Here is a 27,195-nt window from a genome sequence, read left to right as displayed (position 1 = left end):
ACCTACATAAAGATGTGATTCTTACAAGAACTGAAGAGTTGTGTCCCACAGTCCTCAGTCCCTTCCCAGAGCTGACACCTTTCTAAAGAGAAAGTTCAACTAATTACATCCTTTGTGAGTTCCACGTGCTTCAGCTGGGCTGGTTTAGACAGATATTTAATTTACCACTGCTTCCCAGACACCTAATCAAGAAGGTGTGTTCAGCTGCCTGAAATTCTGTTGTCTGAAATAGGGCTCCTTGTTGCTTTTAGAAGCAAATCAAAGTAATGAACCCTACAGTTGTCCACAGGGGGAAAAAAAGGTTGATATAGAAACCTATTGACAGGATAAAAATGTGTCCTGGTTTCAGCTGAGATAGAGTTAATTTTCTTTATAGTGGCTGGTATGGGGCTATATTTTGGATTTGTGCTGAAAACAGTGTTGATAATACAGAGATGTTTTAGTTGTTGCTACACTGGTCAAGGAATTTTCAGCTTCCCATGCTCTGCCAGGTGCAGAAGCTGGGAGGGGACACAGCCAGGATAGTTGATCCAAACTGACCAAAGGGCTATTCCATACCACATGACATCATGCTCAGTATATAAAGCTGGGGAAGAAGAAGGAAGGGGGGGACATTTGGAGTGATGGTGTTTGTCTTCCCAAGTAACCGTTATGCGTGATGGAGCCCTGCTTTCCTGGAGATGCCTGAACACCTGCCTGCCCATGGGAAGGAGTGAATGAATTCCTTGCTTTGCTTGTGTGCACAACTTTTGCTTTACCTATTAAACTGTCTTTATCTCAACCCATGAGTTTTCTCACTTTTACTCTTCTGATTCTCTCCCCCATCCCACCAGGGGGGAGTAAGCGAGCAGCTGTGTGGGGCTTAGTTGCCGGCTGGGCCTAAACCACGACAAAATGCCATAAGAAAAGAAAAATAAGACTTAGTAAATTAAGCTAAACCTTTAACTTCCCTTTCCAGGTGCCCCATAAGAGAGGCTGGAGCTACGGCTCTGACTTTCGCCCTGCCGTGTGTCACGAAACCTGCAGCCAGCCGCGCGGCCCGAAAGACCCACCCCGGAGAGGACCGTTTGGAGGAGGTTTGCTCGTCACAGCCGGCGAGTGTTCTTCCCTCCCCTCTCTCTGCTACCCCCGCCCGGCTCCTCACGGCACCCCTACGGCACGGTAAGGCCGCACTTTTGGAGTTGGCGCTACCGCCCCCCCCCCCGCCCCCGCGTTTCCGACCGCTACAAACGGCCACCGAAAGGCCCCTCGCCCTCAGGACTAGCCCCGCGGCACGGGGCCGCCACCCCATTCCCCAGCCGGCCTCTAGGCTTCAAGCGGCAAGGCAGGTGCTGAGGCCGGGCCCCGGCGCCCAGCTCGGGGCTGCGGGCGGGCCGGGGCGGCTGCCGGCCGTGGCCCGTCAGGGGCGGGCCGCGGGCGCCACCGCCGCCGCTCCCTGCGCAGTTTGGCGCGGGGGGTTGTGGGTGACGTAGTCCCTGCCCGCCGTAGGTCCCTCGCTGTCCCTTCGTCACCGGCGGCGCCGTGTCCTGCGCAAGGCCCTGTGGGCGTCGTAGGAGCGGCCGCGGGAGCCAATCGGCGCCGTTATTCCGCAAGGGCGCGCTCTCGTGGCCGGCGCTCGCTGCGGCACGTGCTTTCCTTTTGCGACTCCATTGGCCAAGAAGAGGGCGTGACGGACGATCCGTACCTCCCCCGAGCCAATCGGAGCGGGCCATGTAGAGCAAGCCGTTCCCTGGGGGGTTGCGTGCGCTGCGGCCAGCAGTCGGTAGCCGATCGTCAGCGCGGGCAGCGCATTGGTGGCGGCGGGGCGGTGGGCGGGGCGAGGAAGCCGGACTCGGAGCCCCTCGGCAGCGGCAGCGGCGGCGGCGGCGGCGGCCCCTCAGGAGCCCGGCGGGATGGGGCGGCGGGCGCGCCTCGGGCTGGTGCTGTGCCTCGCGGCGCTCTGGGCCGGGGGACTGGCCGCGGCCGGTCAGTACCGGGGCTCCACCTCTCCGCGTCCTGCTGGGCCTGAGCTCTGCGGCGGCCTCGCCCCCCATGGCCTGCTGCGGGGGAGGGGGGGCGTGCTGCGGCCGCCGTGGGGTGCGGGCGCCCGCAGCGGGGCGCGGCGGCGGCAACGGGGAGGGGATCCTGTGTCCTCGCTGGGGCTTTGGGGTGCGTGGGGGCAGCGCCGTCGTCGGCGGGGCGCTGAGGCGGCGGAGGGGAGGGGAAGGGAGCTGCGCTCCTGTCAGCTGCGTGGCCGCGAGTAGCGGGGGTGGCGGAGCTGGGCTCTCCGGAGGGGCGGCGGGCTCATTGCTCGCCCTGTACCTGCTGGAGTTGGCTCACCGGGAGGGGCTGTTCGGTAGGCCTGACAGGGGTGGACACAGTGTTTCCTCTGGCTCCTGCCTTTAAGCAGCTCGTTAGGAGCCTAATTTGTAGTGCTGGCTCTGCTCAAAACCGAAAAGAGACATCTTTTTTCTCCCTAGTACGCATTTTCTTGCTGAGGAGCTGGTAATGCGGATGTTGGCGTTATTGGAACAGTTTTCTCACGCAGATACATAGAGAGCGTTTGGGGGGCCTGCATTATGTTGCTATAATACTTATTTTTCTGCTTCTTTTGTTGTTATGCAGCTTGGGGTTTGTGTGCTTCTCATATGTTGTCATGTACTTCCTTTCCTGGGGTTTCTACTTCCCACACCCTTCTTTACACCATGGGTGGGTGGGGGGAATGTGCAATGCATTTACTTATGTAGTGTTTCTAAAGCCAGAAAGCATTCCTTTAATAGACAGTCTTACCCGGTGCTACTGGGGATGTGCTTTTAGGCTGTCAATGATATTTCAGGAAAGTAACTTAACGTTTTCTCTAGAGGTAAGTTCTGTTGTTTGGGGTTCATTTGCATGTATGCAGTAGGAAGTTGAAATTTAAAGTTATGTTACTGGAGTTCAGATTAGATGTCAAGCACAATTATATGAACTTTGTAGGTAATGTTATAAGCCAGCAGGGCACTTCCCAAGGTGTAGAAAAGATACATACAAGTTCTGTGAAGCCAGAGAGATGTATCCAGACCTTGAATGATGTGTTCTCACTGATAGTGTATATAAAGAAAAAAGCTAAGATTCATGTCAGATGAACCATCTGTTGTGTACGTGGAAGATAGGTGACAAAATTAAGGGTTGTTCAGATGTGCATCTATGGCCATGCTAGTATGCAACTCTTCTGTCTTGACTGCTTTTCTACTATCACAAAGTTGTGTTTCTGAATATGAAGTTCTGATAGCTTAATTCAGCCTTTAAAAACCATATGTTTAGAGTCAATTCAACTAAGACAGTTAGTAGGCCCAAAAGCACATGGTACAGTACAAGGATTAAGGGCTGTTGCCAAACTTAAATTGCTACTGTGAGGTAAAACTGTTCATTAATAGCCAGAATTAATTAGGAGATAGTGTTTGGAGTCCAGCTTTTGGCAGCAGATTATAACAGGAAGACCTTTCTTGCTCCAATTTTTGTCAAGAATAATTCTGAAAGAAAATAAGTCATCATCACTTCATCAATGTTTTTATTTCCTACAGTAACAGTACCACTTTCTCTAGTAGAGTCTGGTACAAGCCTAGAGACTGGGTGTTAAATGCTTCCTTGAATACTTGTTCATTCCTGATGTCTGGTCTGGAAACAGTCATCTGGAATGTGAGTACATTGAAGGGAGGGGTTTTAAGAAGGATGAGTAAAAATGGTTCAAGTATTACATTTCCTGACTTCAGAAGATGTTTTTAATGAGGATTTTTTTTTTAGTAGTGAGTCTTTTAACTATAGCTTTAAACCCTAACTTTATAGTCATAAACTTTGCTTAAATCAATTTATTGAAAACTTGAGGTGAATGCAAGAAAACTCAGGCCTAAAGAAATAGGCGCTATTTTTTTAAAGATATAATATTAATACAGATTATGAAGAAGTTGAACATTGGGGGCTGGGGAAAGAATATTAAGGAGTCCATGGGGAATTGGCAAAAGCAGCTAAAAAAATGGTAACTGTGTGTGTTCCAGCCGAAGCTGGCTATCTTCTGCTTATCACTGCAGCAAAGGCCTTCTGCTTCTTCTGTTGATCATTCATTAAGAATGTTGAAAAAAATATTATCTTTTTTTTTTTCTGATTGCTGATATCACTTGATTCTTGGGGGTTTTTTCCCCTTGTTCGCAGACTAAGAGATAGAAATTCTCTCATTCTACCTGAAGAGAGGAAGTGATTCTTCCTCTGACTATCCTGCACCTTCCATGGCTATCTTCAGCGATAGGCAGAGATTTTCATACCGTCTCATTAACTGGTAGGACAAATTAGCATAGGAGACTTCTTGTAGGAAACTTCTGTACCTATTCCCTCAAAAGACAGAACTCAATGGCTTTCCCTGACCCTTCTGATTTTACTTGCCTAACTGAAAAACATTCCCTAAACTTGTTGCCTTGTTGCCTGATAGGGAATCTCAATTCCTACAGAAGAACTGCTGGAGAGTAAGTTTTGTAAATAGTTAGCCAGCAATTGCAAGGAGACTGGAAAAAAGATTTGTATTCAGGGTGAGGGTTGACCTATATCTTAATGTTGTAGTTACACTAAAATGAATACGCTGCACAGATTGTAGCTGAGAAGAATTTACTTGCTGCCAAGGATACTTTGAAACTAGTCTTGCTGAATAGATGCCACTTAAGAGTTTTGCTTAACTCACTGCATGTTTTAGAGGTTCATGTAATAGGAATAGCATTTATGCTATGGAGTCTGTTTCTGTGCTGAATTTAACAGCTGAAAAATTGATGAGAAGCAATCTGAGGTAATTTTTTTCTTAAGATTTCCTTTTTTCCTGCAAGAATAGGATAAACAGGGTTTGCATTCTCTTTCAAAGCCTAACTAGTCACTTGCACAAAAAGAACATTGAAAGAAATAACTAAAAATACCACAGAAAATCTCTGATGGATGCTCGAAAGCAGTCCTTGCCAAACCTTTTTTGTTCATGCACCCCTCTCGGTAAAAAAAGTTTTGAGCATGCATCCTGAATGCTTAACTTATTAAAAAAAAAAACCCAACATGTATGTACTACTGTACATACATAAAACATGCACAAAAACGGAAATGAAAAAAGAATGAGATAAAGGTGAAATAAACACTATATTAAGAAATGTTTTATTTATTAATGGTACAAAAAGTAATTTCTTCCTACACCCGCAGTGGGTTGGCTAGCGCGTGCCCTGGGGTGTACACACCCCACTTTGGAGATCATTGCTTTAGAGCATGCAAACTCTTACTAGTTGTTTTGTTGTGATAGTGTTTGAAGCTTGAAGAGCTTGGTAAAAACTGGAAGGAGACTGACTACAGTGATCAGTGAAGGCATTCATCAGAGCTTTGGGAGATTGCCAACTGCTTGCACTTACTGAATTTTTGGCTATTTCCCAAAGATGAGTGACCATTCTAATGTTGAAACTAATGGTATTTCTTGCCTGGTAGTAGCAGTACTTTAGCTTTAGAGGCTGTCAGTTGATTTGTTCTTCTAATACAGGAAAACTTTGGAACTATTGGGCTCCCTCAGGGTAATGACATTCTTGCTGAATCCCACTGCATAGCTTTTCTTGTTTCTACCCCTCTCTCCATAGTGCTCTCTTGAAAATGGTAATTCTCACGAAATGGTAGGATCTTTATCCAGCATATGGTAGGATCTTTTTATCTAGTATAGGCTGCCAGAATACTTTTGCTATATTTAAATAAACTGATTGAACAGTGGTCTTTCTAATTGAGGAAAAATGAATACATCTTAAAGCTGATTTTAATTATACATGAAGTGGTGGGTGGTTGAAACAAGTGTTTAGCTGTATGAAGTGCTCTGGAGTCCTAGCTGGGCATGAGAGCACTCAGCAGTGTCTACAGCTCAGCACTGTTTGTAAGTGCAGCATTCTGTACAATGTTGTCAGCTGCCCATTTCAGCCACAAGTATTTTTGCCTACTTTTTCCTTTTAATATATTACTGCATCTCCCTAATTTGTTTAACAAATGGTAGGATTAATTTCCAATTGGCCTTTTCAGAAGGGGTTTATAGAATTAGGCAGCCTTGGTAACAGACCGAAATTTTAAAAAAAAAGTCAGTTACTTTTTTTAATTTAACTGTGGAAAAACAAACTAAGCTATCGGCTTTAATCTCTGAAGCAGGTGCTCAAACACAACATCTGTGACTTTGTTCAGTAGTTGAGCCTTGACTAGTAAGCTGTTCTTAGGTCAAACTGTGACCTTCCACAGATCTTTCAGAATGGTTTTCTTAACTGTTTCTTAGAAGTAGACACACTTCTGTGAGTAGTGGGTGCATATTAGTCAGCAGTTCTGTGAAATAACAAGGCTGTAAGTGATCCTTCCTCTAGTCACAGTATCAGTCATTACTGCAACCTCATCTGCCTAACTTAGAAAGTCCCAGAGCTAAGAAAAGTTAAACTAATATTTTGTTGTTGCTTTAGTGCTGTTTTGGAACCACTGTTTTGAAAACAATTATTCAAGTCCAACTTCTTAATAACAAAGCTGTTTCCTTCAGAGATAATTTAAATGATGCAATAGAAATGAAATGGGTTTATTTACTTTTGAGGAAGAAGAGCAAACATTTAATGAGCTCTACCTTATGTGGCTCAGATGTCTCTTGCCTTTCAGTTTAGTAAACCTTTTGCTTTGCATACGAAGTTACAATAAAACTGCTCTTTGATATGTGTGCATAGATAGTATATCTGTTTATATTTGACCTGGTGTGGTCTTTTGTTGTAAAGTCAGCCTTCCACAAATTGAAATCAGTTAGTAAAGCCTTTACCAAAAAGCTAGAATGGTCTAGTCCTGTCAGGCATATAGGCCAGTTTTGAGCAGATGAAAACAAACACCCTAGCTGGTATAGCTGTTAAAAATAACATGATGTTTCTTACTGCAGTAACAGATACTGTATAAGTGCTTTGCATATATTAATAGCAGCATACAAGCTACTGGGTACGTTAACCCTGTCTTAGTTTTCCCCTACTCCAGAAGCATGTCTGAACCTCTTGACAAGCTCTGGAGTTTGAAGTTGTAGAGGTGGCATTTGTTTTTAGATCAAAATTATTTAGGATAGTAGAATGTAATTTGTGGGAAACATGGTAAATTTAAATTTGTCTCATAGTTTCAAAACAGAAAGGACCAGCAAGTATCCTAAATGCATACGTACTTTTACTGTATTTAAAAAACAACTGTTGTATGGTGATCTGAAGTGTTGAAGTTCAGTGGTAGAACTTCCTAAGACTTACCGCAATCAGCCTTACCTGTTAGATTCCTCAAGCTGATAAGCACTGTGGTCTCTGCCAAAAATGCAGCTAGCCTGTTTTTTTTTTCTTCCGCCTCTTTTGGTGTTTTTTCCAAATTGGTGTTTGTTCTTATGCTGTCTTGATTGCTACTTGCGGGGTCTGTTTCATCTGGAGTGCTCTTTGCTGTCTCCTAGTTTTTCTGAAGGGCTCTACGTGCTTTCATTTTCGGACCTGTAGGGTACAGCTGCTTACCCACACCGACTGTTCTAGATAATTTTTAGTCCTGTGTCTGCTGGCAGTCAAACTTTTTGAGCTTTATGTCCTCTTCAGTATCCTCAACAGACTATTAGCTATTTGTCTCAGTTGCACTGTCAAACTTCTTGTCACCTTAGTTTTGCAGCTTCATTTATAAGTCTTAGCATTTTTTTTCTTTATTTTTATTACACTGTTACAACTTGAAGTCAATCCTCATCTTTGGTATTTGAAGTATAACCTTTGATTAGAACAAGTAAGTACAATGTGGAAATGGCTTTCTGGAATCTGGCTTCCAAGATTAGCCCTTTCATTGCAGATACCCACAGTTGCTCTGTTAGACTAATAGTCTTCAAAACATGAACTGATAAAGTGTCATGTTTGTAGTTTGTCGCTTCAGAGATGATTTATTTCTGGTAAGACACTTTACTTGCATGAGGATGAAAAGTATGCGAGTTTTGTTTGCTGCCAAATGCTTACAGAAAGTCAGAGTTCTATAAACTTTGGGAGAGTTTTGTTAGCATTCAGTATTTGTGCAGGTAGTCTTTAATAGCTAACCATAACATACTAAATGGTGTATCTCATGTACAGGGCACTAACTTCTATCAGTTTAGGTACCTTTTCTAGTCATAGTGCAGGTCTCCAGCCTGTCAACACCTTACCACTGCTATAGGGCATTACACACCCCGGAGTCTCAGAAGCGGGGGGGATTTCTAAACGTAGTAGGAGTTCGTGGTGGCTTTGCTTAGTCATCTGTTTATATTTTGAGCTTTTATTTTGGTTTGAGTTGTGTACCGGAAAGAGGGAGGCCTGTAGCATCTTCTTTCAAATGGGGTGGGGGGCGGGGGTGGTGGTGTTTACCTAAATGAGGTGGTATCAGATACTGATGACTGGGAACAGTTACATTTCATCTGTGATAATTTTAGAGGCTTTCAGTCAAGACGATAGTGCAAACCAAGTTGTTCAAAGCACAGTGAGTAGCCCATTTAAGTTACAGGAACAAAGAAAATAAGAGACACAATTGTGCAAAACAATGGTAAAACTGTCATAAAAATGTTTTCTGATTAACTTCTTTATTGTTTTCACCTCTGTTCCTTTAGGTGTCTGCCTAATAGCCTTTCTTCTTTACCATTTCTTCTCTTTCCAATCTTTCTAATCAAATGTCATATCATAGCCCATTCAGGTAAGAAAGCTGACAGCTAAACAAGGCTTGCAGCTCTTGAACAGTATCTTAAAGACAAACTAATTTCTCACAGTTCTGAAGAGAGACCTCTATATAAATGTTTGAATATGCTAGTCAGGCAAAATTAATTGGCATTCTACAAAGAACAGTGTTTAATCATAAGTGGGGTGGTATTAATGTAACTTTCTGGTTGCTGCTGAAGCTGTTTGTACTAAAGCCGATTTGGTGACTAAAAACCTTAGGTTCCATAGGCCCTTTTCACTTGATGCATACCTTTTTAAGTGGTTTAGTTGGAGTGGAATAATTCAGACTGTGTAGTAATCTAGAGGATTGATTTGGAATTTAAAAAAAAAAAAATTTCCCCACTTTTTTCCAGTATTGGGGACACAGTTGTGTTGGCTTAATTTAAGGAAGAGGAGGATCATCCATGAAACATTTGGCTCTTCCTGACAACACTAACAAGGTCTTTCTGAAGTGCATTAGTCAACTTAGTACACTAGAATATTTCAGAACCATGCTACAATGTCATAGCTAAATTTATTTTTATTTTTGAGAAAACTACTCATGGAAAAGCTTTTTACTGACTTATAACATCTCTTCTAGATGAAGAGGGAAATCAAGATGAATCACTGGAGTCAAAGGTGAGGAAATAAGTTTCTGGTCATTCTGTTTTTCTTGTGGGGTGAGAGCAAAGGTCTGAAATTCAGAACTATGAGTTGATTCCTGTTTTAAACTGTTCTGTGGCCATTGCTGTCCCATTAATTTATTGAGTACATCAGAAGAACTAATTTTGTGCTATATCTTTGAAAAAAAAATTTTTTTCAAAGAACTGAAAGGGATAGAGTCAATGAGAGCTGATAGAGGTAGCTCAACTTACTTTGGATGCTACTGGTTAAACTTAGTGTGTTAATTAATCATATCTTTTAAAAGTAATGGGGTTTTTTTGCCAGCTGCTGCTGTTCTGTTTCTAATCTTCTAAATTATGTGGCTGCTTTTCTTCAGACTTTATCTGCAGAGGACCAGGTAAAGGACCATTCCACAGGAACTCGAGTGGTAGCAGGTCAGATCTTCCTTGAATCAGGGAAATCGGACTCTCAATCAGAGGATGAAGAGAACTTTCAAAGTCAAGAGGAGGAAAAAGAGAATTCGCTGGAAGAGTTGAACTCTCTAGAAATGTCAAATCTATTAAATAAAGATTTGGAAGAAGCAGAAATACAAAGTCCAGGTAACTGCTCACAGACTTTTGAACAACTGGCAAGAAAGATGCATCTGAGTAACTTTGGCATGTGGATGAACACAAATAGTAATTTCAAACATATGAAATAACTAGTGTCTTAACCTTTCTGGAATGGAATGGTAATTGCTGCCTTTTCCATTAGAAAGTAACATCAAAAAGTTTTCAAATATATTGTGATTGAAATCCAAGTTGTTATTTTTAGGTGCATTTGAAAGGGTTTTCCATAATTCTTGTTGTTTCCATCTTCTTGGAAAGCTTTAACTATCAAATGGAGAAAGCCCTGATTTCTTCAAATAGGACTCAGGTGCACATGCTATGCTGTGTGTATGTATACCAACCATAGAAGGAGAAATTGCATCAGTGTTTCAGCCTGCTGGCTGTTTACCTGGAGAGTCAGTTGACAGAGAAGGAACAAATTGTGATGCAAAGACAAGCTTTCTAGGACAGCATTGGGAGCCTTAAGGCAACATCTAAATTGCATGTAAACTTCAGTAAGTTTTTAAATATAGATAAAACCTTATGTCCTTGTGCCTAAATTCCCAGGAAATTGTAGTATTTCTTTTTTACTACTAATAAAAATATAAATGTAATGTGATTTTTTGACTTGCAGTTAGTAGTGGATGATAACTAGATGGCACAGTTGAGTACCCTAGCCTATGCAACAAACACTTTTCTTTTCACTTGTCCCTAAAAAGTGAATCTTCAACTTCACTGAAGAAATAGTTACATGGTAATATTAGTATTTGCCTATCTTCTCAACTCAGATTTGAATGTCAGAAGAAAGCAGGAGTTATGAAATGAGCTCTGTTATATACTAACTTTCAGTGTTTTCTAATAAGCCTTCCTTATTAATGCAGAACGAGTATACAGTTTGTGAGAACTCTGATAGTGAAAACAGTCTTGCTGTCAATAGGTGTAGTGTTGTACAGGAAAAAGGTATATAAAATCCACTAAATAGCTTGCTGCCACAAAACTGAGTTAAGCACCATATTTAGTCAGTGCAGTCTATTTCAAAAGTAAACTTCAAGATACTTTTAATCTCATATCAGAAAGAGGTAACCAGATGGCTTGCTTCCTGGCAACTAAGGTTTTTAACTGCACTTGTCAAAGTACTGCAAGTGACTTTCAAAAACCATAAATTTAAGTCTTGCACAGTTTTTGGAACCTCTTATGAAGTAAATAAGTGATGTGGATGGAAGGATTACTGGTTTTATCTAAAAAGCATTTCTGAAGGAGAAGTGCTTGTATTCTGGCAGGAAAAAGAACTGCTGAAGGACAGCTTTACTGGCAAACTTTTTAATGGAGCAGGACAGGAATCTACCTCAGGTACAGATGTTACATCTGTTGAACGAGCTACTGGTGACAGGACTGCATTAAGGGAGATTAAAGCTCTTCGAAGTACAGTTTCGCTCCTGTGTATGGTCATGAGATTGCATGGAAAAAAGTAATACTCTTCAAGCTTCCACGTGTATTTTGCAGGATGTTGAGCAGAAAAAAATGTCATCTTCAGTAATTTAGAATTAGTACTAGTAAGGCTTTTAACCTTCTAAGAAAGAAGTTGTCCTGCTTTCTTCTGATTAGTGAGAAGGTCTTGTGTGTAAAGAAACTGGTGAGTTTTAGTTATTTATCTTTCGTGTTGGAACTTGATTGTTACAAAAACATACATACTAACAGTTTTTGCTGAAAACTGCCCATGAGTTTATACAGAGCTGGCAATTCCTGCTGCGTTTCTTTTCCTATTTGGAGGAATCTTACAGTAATGTAACCAATACTTATAAGTAGTCTTTCCTGCAGCATAAAATATGAGGTGAGATATAAGTAAATAAGGACAAAATATAATTATAAAATACCATATACTTTATTCAGACATGATAAAACCGGTAAATTGCCACTTGCACACTCAGTTTGACAAAAAGTAGTTTATCCTCTGAGTAAATTATTTGCCTCAATTTGTATTTATCATTCTTTAAGTACATGATAAAATAACTGTGGTGAGCATTTTATCCTGTGATCACATTGCTGTGTTGCTTTAGGGGTTAGTATTTGTTACTGTCTGGGGGGTAAAACACCATTATGGTTGAATTTAGAATTAAAAAAAGGCAAGGGGGAGGACTGGGGCAGAGTAATTTCATAACTTTAGTGTACAGTTAACTCTTATGCAGGGCACTGTGTAAATGGTTCGTGTCCAATTGCTTTCAGTACAGGAGACAAGGTACTAAACAAAACAAGTAAAACTTCAAGTTCTCAAGTAGTGTTAATATCCTGGACCTGGAGTTTGTTCAAATGACAGTGATAAGAGGTCCCATCCGTTGTAGTTATATGTACCCTTAGCATGAGTTTGTGCATTACTCTGTGGTTAACAGATATCTAAAATGATTCTAGGCTAATTGCATCTGGACAAATTATTTTTGAACGCAATTTCTGAAAATAATGTTTTTCCTTGTGTGTTATGGGATAATTGACTTAGAGTGGTGTGGTGGAACATCTGCCAAGGAATCAAATTATGAAGAGCAGTTTGAACAGGCTAACTAAACCTGAAGACTTCCTTATGCTTCAGAAAATCAACATGAAATTTTTAAATTAATATGGTCTCTAGGCCTTACAGTTATAGACCCTAGAAAAAAGAACTAGCTTTCTTTATAACCACAAGAATTACAAACTTAACTTGAAAAAACACGGTATAATTGACACTCTCAGTTGCATGACTTTGCAAATGTCTTCAAATGAAGCAGAACCCAACTGCTGGATTTAGCTTAGTGAAAGAGAAAAACCTTTATACAAGGCTAATTGAAATAATTTCGTTTTCAAAAAATGAAGATAATTCTTAGTCTTCATAGAAGATTGATTTTACTGAAAAATATTGCAATATTGGAATTGGTAACCTTTGAAGTTCTAGTGCATGAGAAATGGTAAGTCATGCTGTTCAAAGTAATTTTGAATGCAACGTCAATATATAGGTGAAGTGAAATAAAGTTTTTAATGTAAGTATATGCAATAATAGAAAATGACTGGACTTACAGTGATTTCATTTAAGTCTTTTCTTACAGTTGCATGTTCTAAGTGTACTCCCTGCTGATACTCAGGTACTTTCAGCATCACATTTAGCAATGTGAGTGGTTCTGTCATGATTATGTCTAACCGTAGGGCTAAAATGAATATATGCACTGGAATGCACATCAAGGGTAGTCTTTTGCATGAGGAGGGGAGTGCAGAGTAGAGAAAGTGAAAGGAAGGGCTTGTTTATTTTGGTAGGCAATAAAAATGTAACTGAGATTTGCTTTCTCCAATCTAAACAAAAATATTTTCTTTGCTTAGACCTAAGGAATATAAGAAACCACATACCTTCTGTTTCATTTCCTAATTAAAAGTAAGAATCATATTTTTTTCCAGTGCTATTTAGAAAAATAATTGCTTTTTCAGGCTTTTGTAAATTAGCAATTTTATGGAAAACTTGATTAAATGTTCATAGAAATTAAAACCAACTTAGGACTGCTTTCCTATATGTAGTAGATGACTTTAATTTGTGGAATAAAGGAAAACAGTCTAATTCCTGGGTATGTATTTTCAGTTTTGACAGCTATTGGAGGCACTGCAGATGGTGAACCTTGCCACTTCCCCTTTTTGTTTATGGAGAAGGAGTATGCAGAGTGCACTGCAGATGGGAGGGAAGATGGCAGGCTTTGGTGTGCAACAACCTATGATTACAAGAAAGATCAAAAGTGGGGCTTCTGTGAAAGTAAGTAACTTGATGTCTTGTTATTGTCCAAGGAATGCTTTCTTAACCTAGTGTTTTCAGTCCTCTTAATGCCCTTTATTTCAGGGTCTAGAAGTCCCTGTCATATATTCATGGCCACTTTATACTGTAATGTACAAGTAACTATAAAGACAAAGTTCTCATGATGGAAAAGATGATAATGCAAATGCCACTTCCCAAAGCTATTTGGGAAATCTTGCAGTGGAGGAATCTATAAACGCCTTAGTTTCTGAGGCTGTAGGAGTATAGGGGTTTGACAGTGTTTCCTGTTTTACTTGCTGATTTATTGCACAAAGGCAACCCTTCCCTAGGAAACATCCTCCTGACGGAGGAACCTTTCTTCCTTGCACAGCTTGCTTTGGAGCAATGAAAAGAACATTTTAAAAGCAAACTCATAGATGAGAGACATCGCGTAAGAAGAAACTGTCTACCAAGATATCCAACACCTCCTTTAGACAGCTTTTTATAATCACTTGGGTTGTTTATTGGTCTTCAGAAACATATTTCTGGCTGTATTTTCCCTTTAGAACCAATAAGAATTTTGAGAGAATAGTCTTGAGCTGTGTAATTGGAGCTTTTAATGTACTTTTTTTTTTTTTAGCTGAAGAGCAGTCTAATAAGAGAAGGCAGATGCAAGAAGCTGAGGATGTTTATCAGACTGGAATGAAAATCCTTAATGAAAGCAGTAAAAAGGCTCAGAAGAAAGAGTAAGTCTACTTCCTCCACCCCCACAAGAGAAGGATGACATGGCTGGTCACTCCGGCTTAACTGAGTTGCCCTGGGACTTTGCACTTTATTGGACTTAGCATCAAACTATGCAGTGATAGTACTGAAAATAAATAGTAATTTCAGGGTATATGGAAAAACAAATTTATGCCTGCTTTCCTCTGAATCCACTAAAATTTGCGTAAGATTAATTTCTGAAGAGTGGATGTCGTCAAAACATTGACTTAATGCAAGATGGTGCTGCACTTCCCTAGCTACAATTTATATGTGGCAACTGCCCAGAAAAAAACTGGGAATGTGATACAAGATAATTGTCCTCTTTCAAATGTTTCTTACAGTCTGGTTCTCATTCTTCTTCAAAGATTAAGTGGGAAAAATCAGCATTTCTTGTCCTACTCTGTTTTTGTTCCTGCTTTCTGATGTTTTCAGTCCCCATAAAAATAGTATCAAACTTAATCTCAACAAATTGTTAAAACTCTAATAATTAACATTGTATGAGAGAAAAAGGTAATGCTTGTAGATGAAAAAAAAAAAAAATGAAATGAGTGTTTTGTTCATTCTGGTCTGTATATATAATTTCTACTCTGTATATATCCAATTACTGATGAAATAGTTGTCAGCTTAATTAGGAATAGCTATGTTTAATCTAGAACTCCCCGGTACTCACGTTGACAACTTTATCAGTAAGTGGTGACTTCAGGCTCCTGATTATTATGTGAGCACTATTACCACGTTAAACTTGTTTGTGGAGATAAGGGAGCTTATTTCTACTTTATGTATCAGGGAAACTGAAGCGCAGCTAGAGGTTGTCCATCACACCTTGGCAAAGACAAAGGGAGCCAGCATCTGTTAGACTCTGACTAGTATTATTTTGTATAAAATAGTGTAGGAATTGTAAAATAATGTTAGATCTTAGTTCTTTTGAATACCTTACACTTTCTTAGAAGATGAAATTATGTGAGGAACCAGGTGTGCCTCAGCCTGTCCTAAAGAAAGACAACAAGTCTGAGGATAGAAAGGAGGAGAGGTAAAGAAGTGTCTTGGAATGCTGTCAAAGGCCCATGAGAAATCAAGCTGAAGCATGCTTGACAGTACTGTGTTATGATGGTTAAGGTTACAGTTTTTTAAATTGCTGTGAAACCAGCTGCTGTGAAATTACTTTGGAGGACTAGTGTAAGTTCTGATGCTGAAACAGAAAGGGGAGTTTCCAGAGAACTTTCTCATTGTTAGCATGACTGTTTCATCACAAAATTGATCATGCATGCAGTTGTATTGGACCCAACACTTAGTGTTTTCATTGGAATGATTTTGTACTCAACAAATCAAAGAGGCTCCATAGTCTTTCAGGCTTCTTTTTTCTATCATGATCTGTGAAGCTGTCAGAGTAGTGGTCCTACTAGATACCTAGTACAGGACTTAAAACTGTTGCTACAAAACCATGATCATTTGACCTTTAACTTTTCATATACCTTACAGGGGAGGAAATGCATACTGCTTTGCATATGGAGTAGAGTGAACATTAAAATCCAGTTTGTCTATGATCTAAATCATATGGGTTGTTGCATAGATTGATGATTTGGAGATGAAACAAATAACTAGTTAGATGCATTTGTAGAAAATAGAGGCTAAAACAGAAGAACAAAACACCTCCCAAGAATCTTCAGGTTTATGAATGGAATCTGCTTCTTTGCCTCAAGGTGACTAAGAAATTGTTTTCTTTTAAGAGCATATCAATATCTTCTGAAAGCAGCTGACATGAATCATACCAAGGCAATGGAGAAAGTGTCTTATGCTTTGTTGTTTGGGGATTACCTGAAGCAGAACATCCAGGCATCAAAAGAACTATTTGAAAAACTAACAGAAGAAGGTTCTCCTAAAGGACAAATGGTATGTATGTCCTTAGATTCTACAGACATTTTTATAGGTTTATAAATTGTTTTATAGATTGTACTTATTCTAAGGTGGTGTTATAGATTGTTCTTCTTTCCAGAATAGAATGAGAACAGTAAGTGGTATCTGTTGCCTGGTTAAAAAAGACAGCAGAGAGAGTGCTGCTTTTTTAAATTGTTTGAAAATTTGATGTAAAACATATGTTTCAGGCTCTGATTCAGGAAATGTATTTTATTAAGGTTTGCCTAAGCATTTCCTAATCCTGACTACTCATTGGCTTTACCTTTTTAAATTTCACCAGTGCCTTGCTTTGGTTCAAAGATTGTCCCCCAAATGCATTTACCTGGCTTCTGCATGCTGCTAGCATTACTGAGGGTGCAGTAACAAATGACTCCTGCACCCTCAAGGTAAACTAATGGAAACAGGTCTTCTCTTTGAGTATAACGAAACAGCAATAAATTACTAGTAATATAGTATGGTGGTGGTCTTTCCATTTAATTTCTTATCTGTTGTATGACTGACTAGATTGGATGTTTAAGTCAAAAAACGGGTAGACACAGGTGACTCCAGCCAGCAAGTCTTCTCTGAAACACTGTGTTACTTTTTTCTTGTGGTTTGTGTGGGATGTTGTGGCTTTTCATCTGCAGTTTTATCTTTGACATGGGTAGATGTACACACACACAAGTTTATAATCTAGGAAGTTGTAAACTCCTAGGAATCCTGAAAGCTGTTTAGTGGAATGGGACTCACTTTGTTCATGTGCCTTTGAACATTATAGAATTGTTCATATGTAATTGTTCACGTGTAATGTCATAAAATGTGGGTGTTAGCCATTTTAATGTCTCAATATCTGCATATACTTATTGTTTAGATCTCTCTCTTGTTTTGGAAGTGTCAGCTTCTTTAGGAATTATACAGTTGCTTTTAGCTCTTTGGCTATGAAGTCACCTGCTGTTCCCTGTTTAATGATGGAGTGCTGATTTACTGTAGAAAGCAGGAGCATGTTTTCTCTAGAGACTTTATATCTCAGTGAAGACCTTGACTTTTATTAGCCTAGAATTCAATACTGTCTGCATGAGGTGATTTTTTTTTTTTGTGCGTGCGCTTTCAGAATTGCCTAGAATAGTCTTGGAACACTCTGAAATACAGAAACCTTTATATATACATACTGTTATCTTCCATGCTACTAGTTTCCTCTCTGAGCCACACAGCTGTAACAGGTGTTATAGATAGAGCAGTAATTATGTAAATTTTAAGAATAAAAATAACTTTTGAAAAAGCCTCGGCCTAACAGCTCTGTGCATTCTAACTGCTTATATTTATAGTCATAAATGCAACTAACCTGTGGCAGAACAGATGCAAAATAGTAAATTCATAGGATCTGTTAGACAGTAAATCAAACAGTAAGACTTCTAGAGAAGGTCATGGTTCTTGTATGTTTGCACTGGTGTATGAGACAAATAGGATACATGAATAACCTGACAGATATTGCTGATCTTCACTTGAGGGACTTTAAACTGGGATACTTTTACTGTTCAGGACCTTTGGATCTGCATTTGGTATTCAGGGAAATAGTAGTTTCTTCCTTGCATTCGATCCACTAGACTGAATTCTGGTGAGATGTATTTATGTTAGTGTCCTAGGTGACTGAGTAATGTAGAAACTTCATACTTTAAAAAGGGCACGGAAGGGTCTAGATATAGGAGGTACCAAAGTGAAGGTAGAGCTTGGCATATTCTTTGCAGCTTTGAATTGTTGTTTGACTTCTTTATATGTATGTATTCCAGGAAAACTGATCCTGAATTTTTCAAAGGATGTGCTGACAAACTTTATTTTATTTCTAGGCTCTTGGATTTCTATATGCATCTGGTCTAGGAGTCAATTCTAGTCAAGCTAAGGTAACTTAGAAATCTTCAGTTTGTGCTCCTGTATTTTATCTTGGAGGCAGATTTTAAATAACCGATGATTTTGTTTTAAGGCCCTGGTGTATTACACTTTTGGAGCTTTAGGAGGAAATCTGATCGCCCATATGATCCTGGTATGTAAGATAGTTAATAACTTTACACATGCAAGAACTTTTTTGTATTCTTAAATTTTTAATGTAAGATTTGCATTCATGTGAATACACTGTTCAAATATTAGATCATCATGCATGCATTGGGTGGGCAATAGTATCTTCCCCATTATTCCTTGTTAACTTAAAGAAAAGTCTGCTCATTTTAAGCTGTATACAACTATGAATTTAGATGGACCATGTTTACATCTCTTGACTTAAAGCAGAAGTGTTGGGCTTTTAATTTTTATAGGCTAATGAGAACTGTGAAAGCCAGAGATCTTTACAGAACATGCTGTTTTAATCAGTATTGTGAGATCTAAGACAAAGTGCAACATGTGTAAGTAAAAGGCTTTAGGTTTTCACCCATAAGTATAATTCTGCTCACTTGCTTTTTCCTGAGTAATATCTGAAGTATATTGGCTACTCTTAATCTTTAATGGTATCAGTCAGTTGCTTTTAATGCAGACACAATGGACTCGTGGCCTTTGTTTTGCCTATTGTCTCATCAAATCTTGCTTGAGTAATGTGAAAAAAGTTTGTAACCTAGCAAGCAGTATGTTGTCCAATAACCAATAGCCCCATATTCTTATATTTTCCTTTCTAGGGTTACCGGTACTGGGCTGGGATAGGAGTCCTTCAAAGTTGTGAATCTGCTCTCACTCACTACAGACTTGTAGCTAATCACGGTAAAACCTTTTTACTAGGCTTATGTTCTCAACTTTCGATGTATTTCAATATCATTCACCTAGAAGATACTAGAAGTACTATCAATGCTAATAGTAGAAAAATAGAGAATCCCTGCTATTAAACAAGTTATCTGTTTGGCTCTGAATCATGATATGCTGTTTTTATCTCTATCTGTTGAAATGTCTTTAATTAGAGAGTGTCAAAGTAATTCATTCTTTCTCCATAACAGTTTGAAGCTCTGTAGGGATCTGTTTTTACTAAGTTGCAGTGTAATATTTGTATTGAACAAAACTGTCTGAAAATCTATCTTAATCTGTTTTCCAGTTGCTAGTGACATTTCTTTGACTGGTGGCACAGTGGTTCAGCGAATTCGCTTAGCAGATGAAGTAGAAAATCCAGGAATGGCAAGTGGGATGCTAGAAGAAGACTTGATTCAGTATTATCAGTTTTTAGCAGAGAAAGGGGATGTACAAGCACAGGTAAGATTAAGTTCACCTGATGGCATGCAGAGGTTTTCAAGAATTACAGGAACAGCTTTATGAAATATAGAAAGATGTTGGAGCTTTAGTTTTCTTTTCAGCCTAAATCCACCTGGTTGCTATTTCCTGATTAGTTTTTATGAGAAGACACTTATATTTTAGTGTGTTTAAGGTAGAACTTGGACAGAAAATGCAAATTTTTGTGGAAAATAAGTCCAAAACTTTACAACTTTAGGAAAGAGGATCTTGGCTTTCACTAGAAACCAGCCAGACTAGTTTAAGGATAGCTTTAGATGTTGTGGAGGAAGCCTTGATCAAAAGAACTGCCCTGACAGGGGACCTCAATTTCTCACTGCTTCTGCTCTTGCATGACTTCTGCATGCTGCAGGCTGGACCATGCTACAGTGCATGGTCCAGTGCAGGATGCATGCTACAGTGCAGAAGGGGAGGACACTAATATAGGCAAATTGACACAATTCAACTTGGTCATATATGGCTTAAGAACTAGGTAGGCAGATTTCAAATTATTTTGTATGTAGGACAGTCATGTCACTTTTATCTAGGATAAATTTCCACTTAGGCTAACGTGAAAAAATAGGACTGTACTGTAGTTATTGAAGCAAATCTGCGCCTTCAGACTTTGTGGCATCTTTAACTCTGACATGGTCTGTCTTTGTGCATGTAACTAGCTCACTGATATCTGTATTACTAGAAAAAGTCCCTATGGAAACGTGACTTATTCACAGTGTAAAATTTATTTTTAGGTTGGCCTTGGACAGTTGCACTTGCATGGAGGAAGAGGAGTAGAGCAAAATCATCAGGTACCCTTTCTGTGTATCTCTCATGCATATTACACTTGGTGGAGGGGGAGAAAGTATAGCTGAGACCACAGTGAAGCAAAAGTGTTTAAGTACCACCGTAATGTATTTAATGACTTCAGTAGTCTTGTTTAATAAAACTGAATTCATTCAATAAAACTAATCTTTATATGACTAGTACATGGAACTGATTTTCTTACACAATTAGTTTAAGACTAATCATCTTAGAAATGAGGCAGTAAAAAACAAAGACCAGGTTTTCATCAAGTAGTACTTGAAACTGGCTGAGCTTTTGTACGTCTAGTAGAATCTTCATGATGCACTGTGTGCATTAGTGATGATAGTCTAGTTTATGTGGATTGCAAGAATATTTTGCTTCTGTAGACAAAACAGTGCAACTTTCAATACTAAGGATATTAAGTGTGCATAGGAAATAGAACTTCTGCTGACGTAAGCCAACCTAGCTACTGCTTATAGAAGTTAATAGCTAACCTCTTCTTAAAGTATGTATTGAAAATACAGAGCTGAGGATGTGCAGTCCTGAGGATTATTTCAGACTCAGCTAACAACCAGAAATTATTTAATGGTCATCACATTTAAAATACTTTTAAAACGACTGCTCTATAAGGCTTCAGAGATGATATCAAGTGGTCAGAATGAGTATAACCAAGCTCTGTGTAAAACTGGAATAGGAACTGGCAGATCTCTTCTAAACAGGGTTTGCAGGTACAGTAAGGAAGTAAGATTTACCTGTGTAGCTTGTGCATAGTAGCATTTGTAGTATTTTTTTTTTCCCCCTCTGCTTTTTGGAATACACTGTTGAGAGGGATTGCTGTTCAATATTCTGATAAGTGGGGAACCCTGTTACATACATTAAATTAGGTGGGACTGATAACTCTTATCCCCAGAAGAACCTGGTAACTTGGCAAACAACCTACTCGCCTCTGCTCCATTTGCAAGGAAAGGTACTCAAATCATAGTCATGGTGGCTAAAATACTTGTTTTCTTCCTTACAGCGAGCATTTGAGTACTTCAATCAAGCAGCTAATGCTGGCAATTCACATGCCATGGCCTTTCTAGGAAAGGTACGATATGAACACTCTCAAAAGTAAGCAAATTGACTGCCTTTCAATGAAAAGTAACAAATATTTCCTACTTTCTAATATCAGGCAGTCTAAAACTTGAATGCTGGAATGTAAGTACTTCTGTTTTACTACTGCTTTGAATTGTCCTGCAAGATTTGAGTGTCGTAGTCTATTATGTCCAGTCTAAATTTTCTACTTGCTCCTTCACTTTAGGAACTTTTGTTTTTTCTAAATAGTGCTTGAACTAGATTTTTTTTTTTTAATTAAATAGTTAAATATCTAAATGCCCTTTTTTTGTGGTGGAGTTCAAAACTCAGAGTAGGCCACTCTGCTCTTCTATACAGTGTGTGGGGAAAAGCTAGGCTTCTTAGTTTTGCCTAGTGGGAAATACTAAGTTCAGGAAGGAAAGGGGAAAGACATTTGTATTCTTATGTGTAGAGAACCGAGGTATCTGAGTCAGAGTTGCCAATAGGTCGGCGTCTACTCTGAACCAAAGCCTGAGTCTATCTGCAAGTTGGGTCATTGTATCAGTTTTCTCAGATTTAAGTCCTTTTTTAAATCTAAAACATGATTGACAAGCTGCTATTGGTGATGTTAATGTGTTACTGCTTAGAAAGGTATTTGGGTCACTTGCCTGAGACCTGGGTTGCAGGCTACCTTTGCCCTATGAGGAGCTAAATCCTTATTACTCCATTTGACTACTCTCTAAGGGTAGGCTGCAATAAGCAGCAGCTCTAGCTCATCTTTTTCAGCCTGTCACTGCAGTAGAGGATGCAAAATTCAGGTCCTTAGAGCATGAAAAAATAGCATAATGTGCTGATCAAGGCACCTGATGGGAGAAATTGCAGGTTCCTGCTTTCTCTACTGCTTGAGTGTTTTGTATCTAATAAATGCTGAAATGAACAGGGTTTAGTAACCAATTTTTGCTTTGTATTCAACAAGTATTTTAACTGCCAATATAGTTTGACTTCCACTGGTCTCACAAGATTTTTGCCTGATTATGTGTTCTTCACTGAAAACTTTTTAATGAAACTTTAATTTTATGGGCAGTTCATTCTCCATTAGGAAGTTAAACCCTCTGAATCTGAATTTTACAGCATAGAGACGTTTTCTGCTTCTGGGCAAGTTCTTTAATGATTATTCAGTAATGCAATAGTCAGAGTAGTCTAATAGTACAACAGACTCCCTCTCATATGCAAAGTGAAGATGCTTCATGCTAAACTGACTTCTTCAGCTGTTCTTCAATAATGCCTTTCTTCTTCAGATGTACTCAGAAGGAAGTGATGTTGTACCTCAGAGCAATGAAACAGCTCTTCAGTATTTCAAGAAAGCTGCTGATATGGTATGATTATCTGTAAGCTAGAAATACAGCATATGCACTAAAAAGTTGATTAGCTTGGAAATGGTGCAAATGCTTCTTTTTCTGCACTTCCATGTGCATACACCTACTCCCAACTTATGTCCCAGATTATCCCATAATTAAACCCTGCTTCTCTAAGATGTTGGAAACTGTCTCCAGTTCTGGTCATGGTGCTTCATGAAGCTGTGTTGAGCACAGGAACTCTAACTCTCATGAATGCTGGCATCAGTATGAAATACTGTCCACCTAAATAGCCTGCAATTCTGTTAAGTGTTAATTTTCATTAATCCAAAGTTGCCTTGTCACAGAAATTTACAATGCATTGATACTATGTTATTTTGGTTCTGTTTTGTGGTCAGTGAATAGATAATGGTTTTGGTTTTATACCTCTCATCTCATTGGAGTATTTGTTTTTTGTCTGTTAATCCCTCGCATCTGTCTTTGACCTGTCCCTCATGGTAGCATTTGTACAGTTAAAGCATGAGTAATCCTCCAGGAAAGATGTTTAGCCTGTGAAACACAGTAGGTGAAGTTCTGAAGGGACTGTTGTAAGACAAGTCTCTTCACGGTTCTTGCATTCCACAATTAGATTGCTGTTCTACGCCTCTGTCCTAGAGTAAGGATCTCTTGATTTGCTAATTTCCTACATTCACTGAAAGTTTCTGATGTGCCCCATTGCCTGTCCTGGCATTGAAGGAATATCATAGCGCATACTTTTGCAGGGGCAGCGGTCAATAATGCAGCCCACAGGACAGCCACCAAGCTCCCCTTAAATTAAGACAGATTTTCAGAGTTCCTGTAGTTGTTTTGGGAGCTTCTGTAGCATCCAGAACATTTCAAACTTGGCAAAACTAAAGATGAATAAGCTATTAATGCCTCACCTTTCTATGGGTGTGGGTTCTACATCTCGTATGACATTTTGAAAGTGCACAGTAGACTTTCATAACTAGTGTTAAAAGTTTTTCTTTTTCCTGTTGTTAACCTGTGTAGTTACTGAATAAAAGTTACCAAAGCTATTTTCTCCCTAAATAACTATTACTTACTAGGAGCAAAATTACAAAGCAAATCTATCTTAAGCACTGTTTGTTTTAGTGATGTTAAAGACATAACAAATTTGAAAGATGTAGCTGTAGATTTTGCCTTTCTTTGCAGAAGTGTTTTCCTGTGTTTTCAGGGTAATCCAGTTGGACAGAGTGGCTTAGGAATGGCTTACCTCTACGGAAGAGGTGTTCCAGTGGTAAGCTTTTGACCGTCGTCTTTCTAGTCATAGGTGATTGTGTAACTTCTTGTTGTCAACAAACTTTTTCTCTGGAGGGAAGTACTGTGGAAGACTTAATTGTGAAGATTTGTTACACTGAAAACTCCATGAGGAAATCTGTAATATAAAAAACAATTCACTATGGAGTTAGCGGCTATGAAATATGCTGGGTTCCCTCTAATAAGTTTGAAAATGTTGCTGAAGCTATTACAAATGCATAGAAGTGTGATTTTTTTGGGGGTGGTGGGTTTGTTTTTTTGGTAGGAGTTTTGAACTTGGCTCTAATTTTCTTGTGAAATAAAACAAATCTGAACTGTCCGATTTCATGTATCTTGTGAGAGTGGAGGGACACTTTTAATTAGTTCATTTGCCTTGCTGCTTTTTGCACAAGAAGGTTTCTTGTCAAATGTTTTATATTTAGCTATGCAAACAGATACTCAAAAGTTGAATTAGCCCAAAGTTGAGGAAATAACTTAAATAATTGTTCTAGAAACAAAACAGGGCATCCGTTCTGTTAAGCATAACTATTCATAGCAATGCTATATATGGATGCCAGCTTTGAGAGAGCTACAGACTTAAGACATGCTAATATAATCGTAGGCTATTTCATTTTTTATTTCCAAACTTTGACCAGGTGAATATTTTCACACTAGAACATCTCGCTGTAATCTTTCTGTAATATAGCTCTGTCCATGCACTTACACAAGTGCGCACGCATATTTTCTTCTTTACTTAAATTGTGGTCTATTGCAAGGCTCTAATGACTGGACCAAATGTTCCTGCAGAACTATGAGCTAGCACTGAAGTATTTCCAGAAGGCTGCAGAACAGGGATGGGTTGATGGACAACTTCAACTAGGTTCCATGTATTACAGTAAGTGGCATCAAAATGATGATTTGCTGGGTCTCAGCATCTGCCCTTTCAGTAACTGTTCACTAGGTGGCATTAGAAGTGTAGATATACTGCATGTAGAGTGGTATTACTGCATTGAATTTCTATTTTATTCTGTTTTTTCCTAACACTTTCACAATGTTTTTCTTTAGTAATTCCAAAGAGTAAGTACATACTGTATTTCATACAACTCTGCTTTTCAAGAGGAATGAAAAGCAATGACTTATTGTTTCTTTTAGATGGCATTGGAGTCAAGAGAGATTATAAACAAGCTTTGAAGTATTTTAACTTGGCCTCCCAGGGTGGCCACATTCTGGCTTTTTATAATCTGGCTCAGATGCATGCTACTGGCACCGGAGTGATGCGATCCTGTCATACTGCTGTTGAGGTAAGGTCATCCATTTATAAAGGTCGAATAATACTGACTTGCAAAAGGTTGGATATAACCACATCAGCTTATACAGGAAATTTGTCTTAGCTAAAATCTGCTGGTGATTGCAGAGCCAAGGTTATCAAAGGAAAAGTGATATATTATCAAATTCCTTTGTGTCTCATGAGAACAATCTTTATTTTTTATGTTGATGTGGTAAGTTTGTATTTGCTTTATTAACTTTGAAGAAAATCAAAAGAATGTAATACAAAGCAAACATCAGTGTTTTATAAGTACCAAATTCTTCATTTAGACATGGGCTTAACTTAACAAAAAAGCTGATATTAAGAATAATTCTGAGTAAGCATCTGAATCTTGGCATGTATTTGCTTAGTAACCTGTATGTTAAAGTAAGCCTGTCTTAAGCAGTGAGTTCATCTATCAAGTTTTTCCTGTGAAATGTAAATATTTTGAACATGCATTTGAATGTTAAAGGTTTACCTGTTGCAAAACCTAAATTTCTGAAGTTCCTCACAACCAGTCTTCTCCCCCTTTTTTTTCCTCTGCAGTTGTTTAAGAACGTATGCGAACGGGGACGTTGGTCTGAAAGACTGATGACTGCCTACAACAGCTATAAAGATGGTGATTCAAATTCTGCTGTGGTTCAATATCTTCTTCTGGCAGAACAAGGCTACGAAGTTGCACAAAGCAATGCTGCTTTCATACTTGATCAGAGTAAGGACCTGAATTTGTACTGAAAGATTTTTTTGGAGTTGGCCTGCAGTAGCCCGTTTAGTAGAACACTAGAGTGCTTGAAGATATAATTACATAGCTCTAGTTCAGTTAGAACTTCAGTGAGACTCTTGTCCTCTTTCCTGCTCTTCACACTGGAAAGCAGTCCGTTTTAATTTTCACCTCTAAGGATAGCTTTCTGGCCTAAAAGTTAGAATACACTTAAATTCTGATGGGATTTAAAAAATGGGATAGGGAGAGAATGCTTCAGAAACTTGCACAGTGCTGAGAATTTTCTTCCCTGGACTTCCTAAACACAGCCTTAACACTCTATTTTTAAATCTATAAAGTAGATTTAGTTGGTTCTGCTAGATTTGAAAAAACTTGTCCCAGGTCTCTTATTGCAACTAGGTGGCTAGAACTTGGATTTCTTAGAGTTTGAGATCATAGGGAAACAATGGAAGTACAAGTGACAAATCCTTCTAGAAACTACAAAACCAAGTATTTTAAACTTTCTGGATCTCAAATCTAGAAATCTAGGTGTCTCATTACCGGCTTTAGGGCTTAGTATCTTAATACAAAAATCAGCTATCGGTGGCTGATAGGCTAGTCTAACATCTTAATTTCTAGTTAATGTTTTTCAAAGGTGCCTTAGTGACTTATCTTTAGATAAGCTACAGCAATGAGTCTTGGCTGAGAATGCATTCTTGCAAAGAAATAGCATCTTTCCCTGGGTTAAAATTCTGATTGTCATTACTCAGATATATCTGCATCTTGACTGGAGATGAATTTAAAATTATTTTATACACTTTATACAGAAAATCTGTATGTCAACTGTGTGATAGGATAGCTGAACTCATATTTATAGTAGAAGTGAAAAAAGTTATAAATCCTTTGAACTGTCTGAACTCTGATACTTCAGCAACCCTCAATTTATGACACAGATGAGTAAAATAACTTCAGTTCTGAAGTAGCTGTAGCACTGCTGTGAAAATACGTGGTCTCTGGCTGGTTAAGGAGTTTAAATCTTCGTTTTACTCAATTAGTTTTGTTTTTTAGATGGTCAAACTAAAATAGCTTATACTTTAGCCTTGTATTTGAGGGCACCTTTGTCAGAGCCCGAATTGTGTGCTCTTAAACTTGCACCTTCTGGCATTCCTC

At 39.0% G+C, this 27,195-nt stretch overlaps 1 protein-coding gene across 2 annotated transcripts in view; it reads left to right on the top strand.

Moving 5' to 3' along the window:
- Positions 1-1,792: 1,792 nt before the first annotated feature.
- The window catches only part of SEL1L (SEL1L adaptor subunit of SYVN1 ubiquitin ligase), a 36,942-nt gene continuing 11,539 nt past the window's right edge, over positions 1,793-27,195 (top strand). The window contains exons 1-17 of one of the 2 annotated variants that reach the window (XM_072863728.1): positions 1,793-1,965; positions 9,295-9,332; positions 9,694-9,916; positions 13,497-13,664; positions 14,284-14,389; positions 16,133-16,295; positions 18,143-18,196; positions 18,277-18,336; positions 18,959-19,040; positions 19,366-19,520; positions 20,285-20,341; positions 21,355-21,423; positions 22,688-22,765; positions 23,958-24,020; positions 24,827-24,914; positions 25,172-25,320; positions 25,872-26,037. In XM_072863728.1, coding sequence (XP_072719829.1) covers positions 1,893-1,965; positions 9,295-9,332; positions 9,694-9,916; positions 13,497-13,664; positions 14,284-14,389; positions 16,133-16,295; positions 18,143-18,196; positions 18,277-18,336; positions 18,959-19,040; positions 19,366-19,520; positions 20,285-20,341; positions 21,355-21,423; positions 22,688-22,765; positions 23,958-24,020; positions 24,827-24,914; positions 25,172-25,320; positions 25,872-26,037 — 1,792 coding nt within the window. In that variant the 5' untranslated portion in view covers positions 1,793-1,892. The remainder of the gene's footprint in view (positions 1,966-9,294; positions 9,333-9,693; positions 9,917-13,496; positions 13,665-14,283; positions 14,390-16,132; positions 16,296-18,142; positions 18,197-18,276; positions 18,337-18,958; positions 19,041-19,365; positions 19,521-20,284; positions 20,342-21,354; positions 21,424-22,687; positions 22,766-23,957; positions 24,021-24,826; positions 24,915-25,171; positions 25,321-25,871; positions 26,038-27,195) is intronic. The other variant, XM_072863727.1, reaches the window with a different exon arrangement.

This window comes from Ciconia boyciana, chromosome 6 (genome assembly GCF_034638445.1).
Source record: "Ciconia boyciana chromosome 6, ASM3463844v1, whole genome shotgun sequence".
NCBI classification, from domain to species: domain Eukaryota; kingdom Metazoa; phylum Chordata; class Aves; order Ciconiiformes; family Ciconiidae; genus Ciconia; species Ciconia boyciana.
Note: the sequence above shows the minus strand (reverse complement) of the source record. Positions and strands in the feature narration are given on the sequence as shown.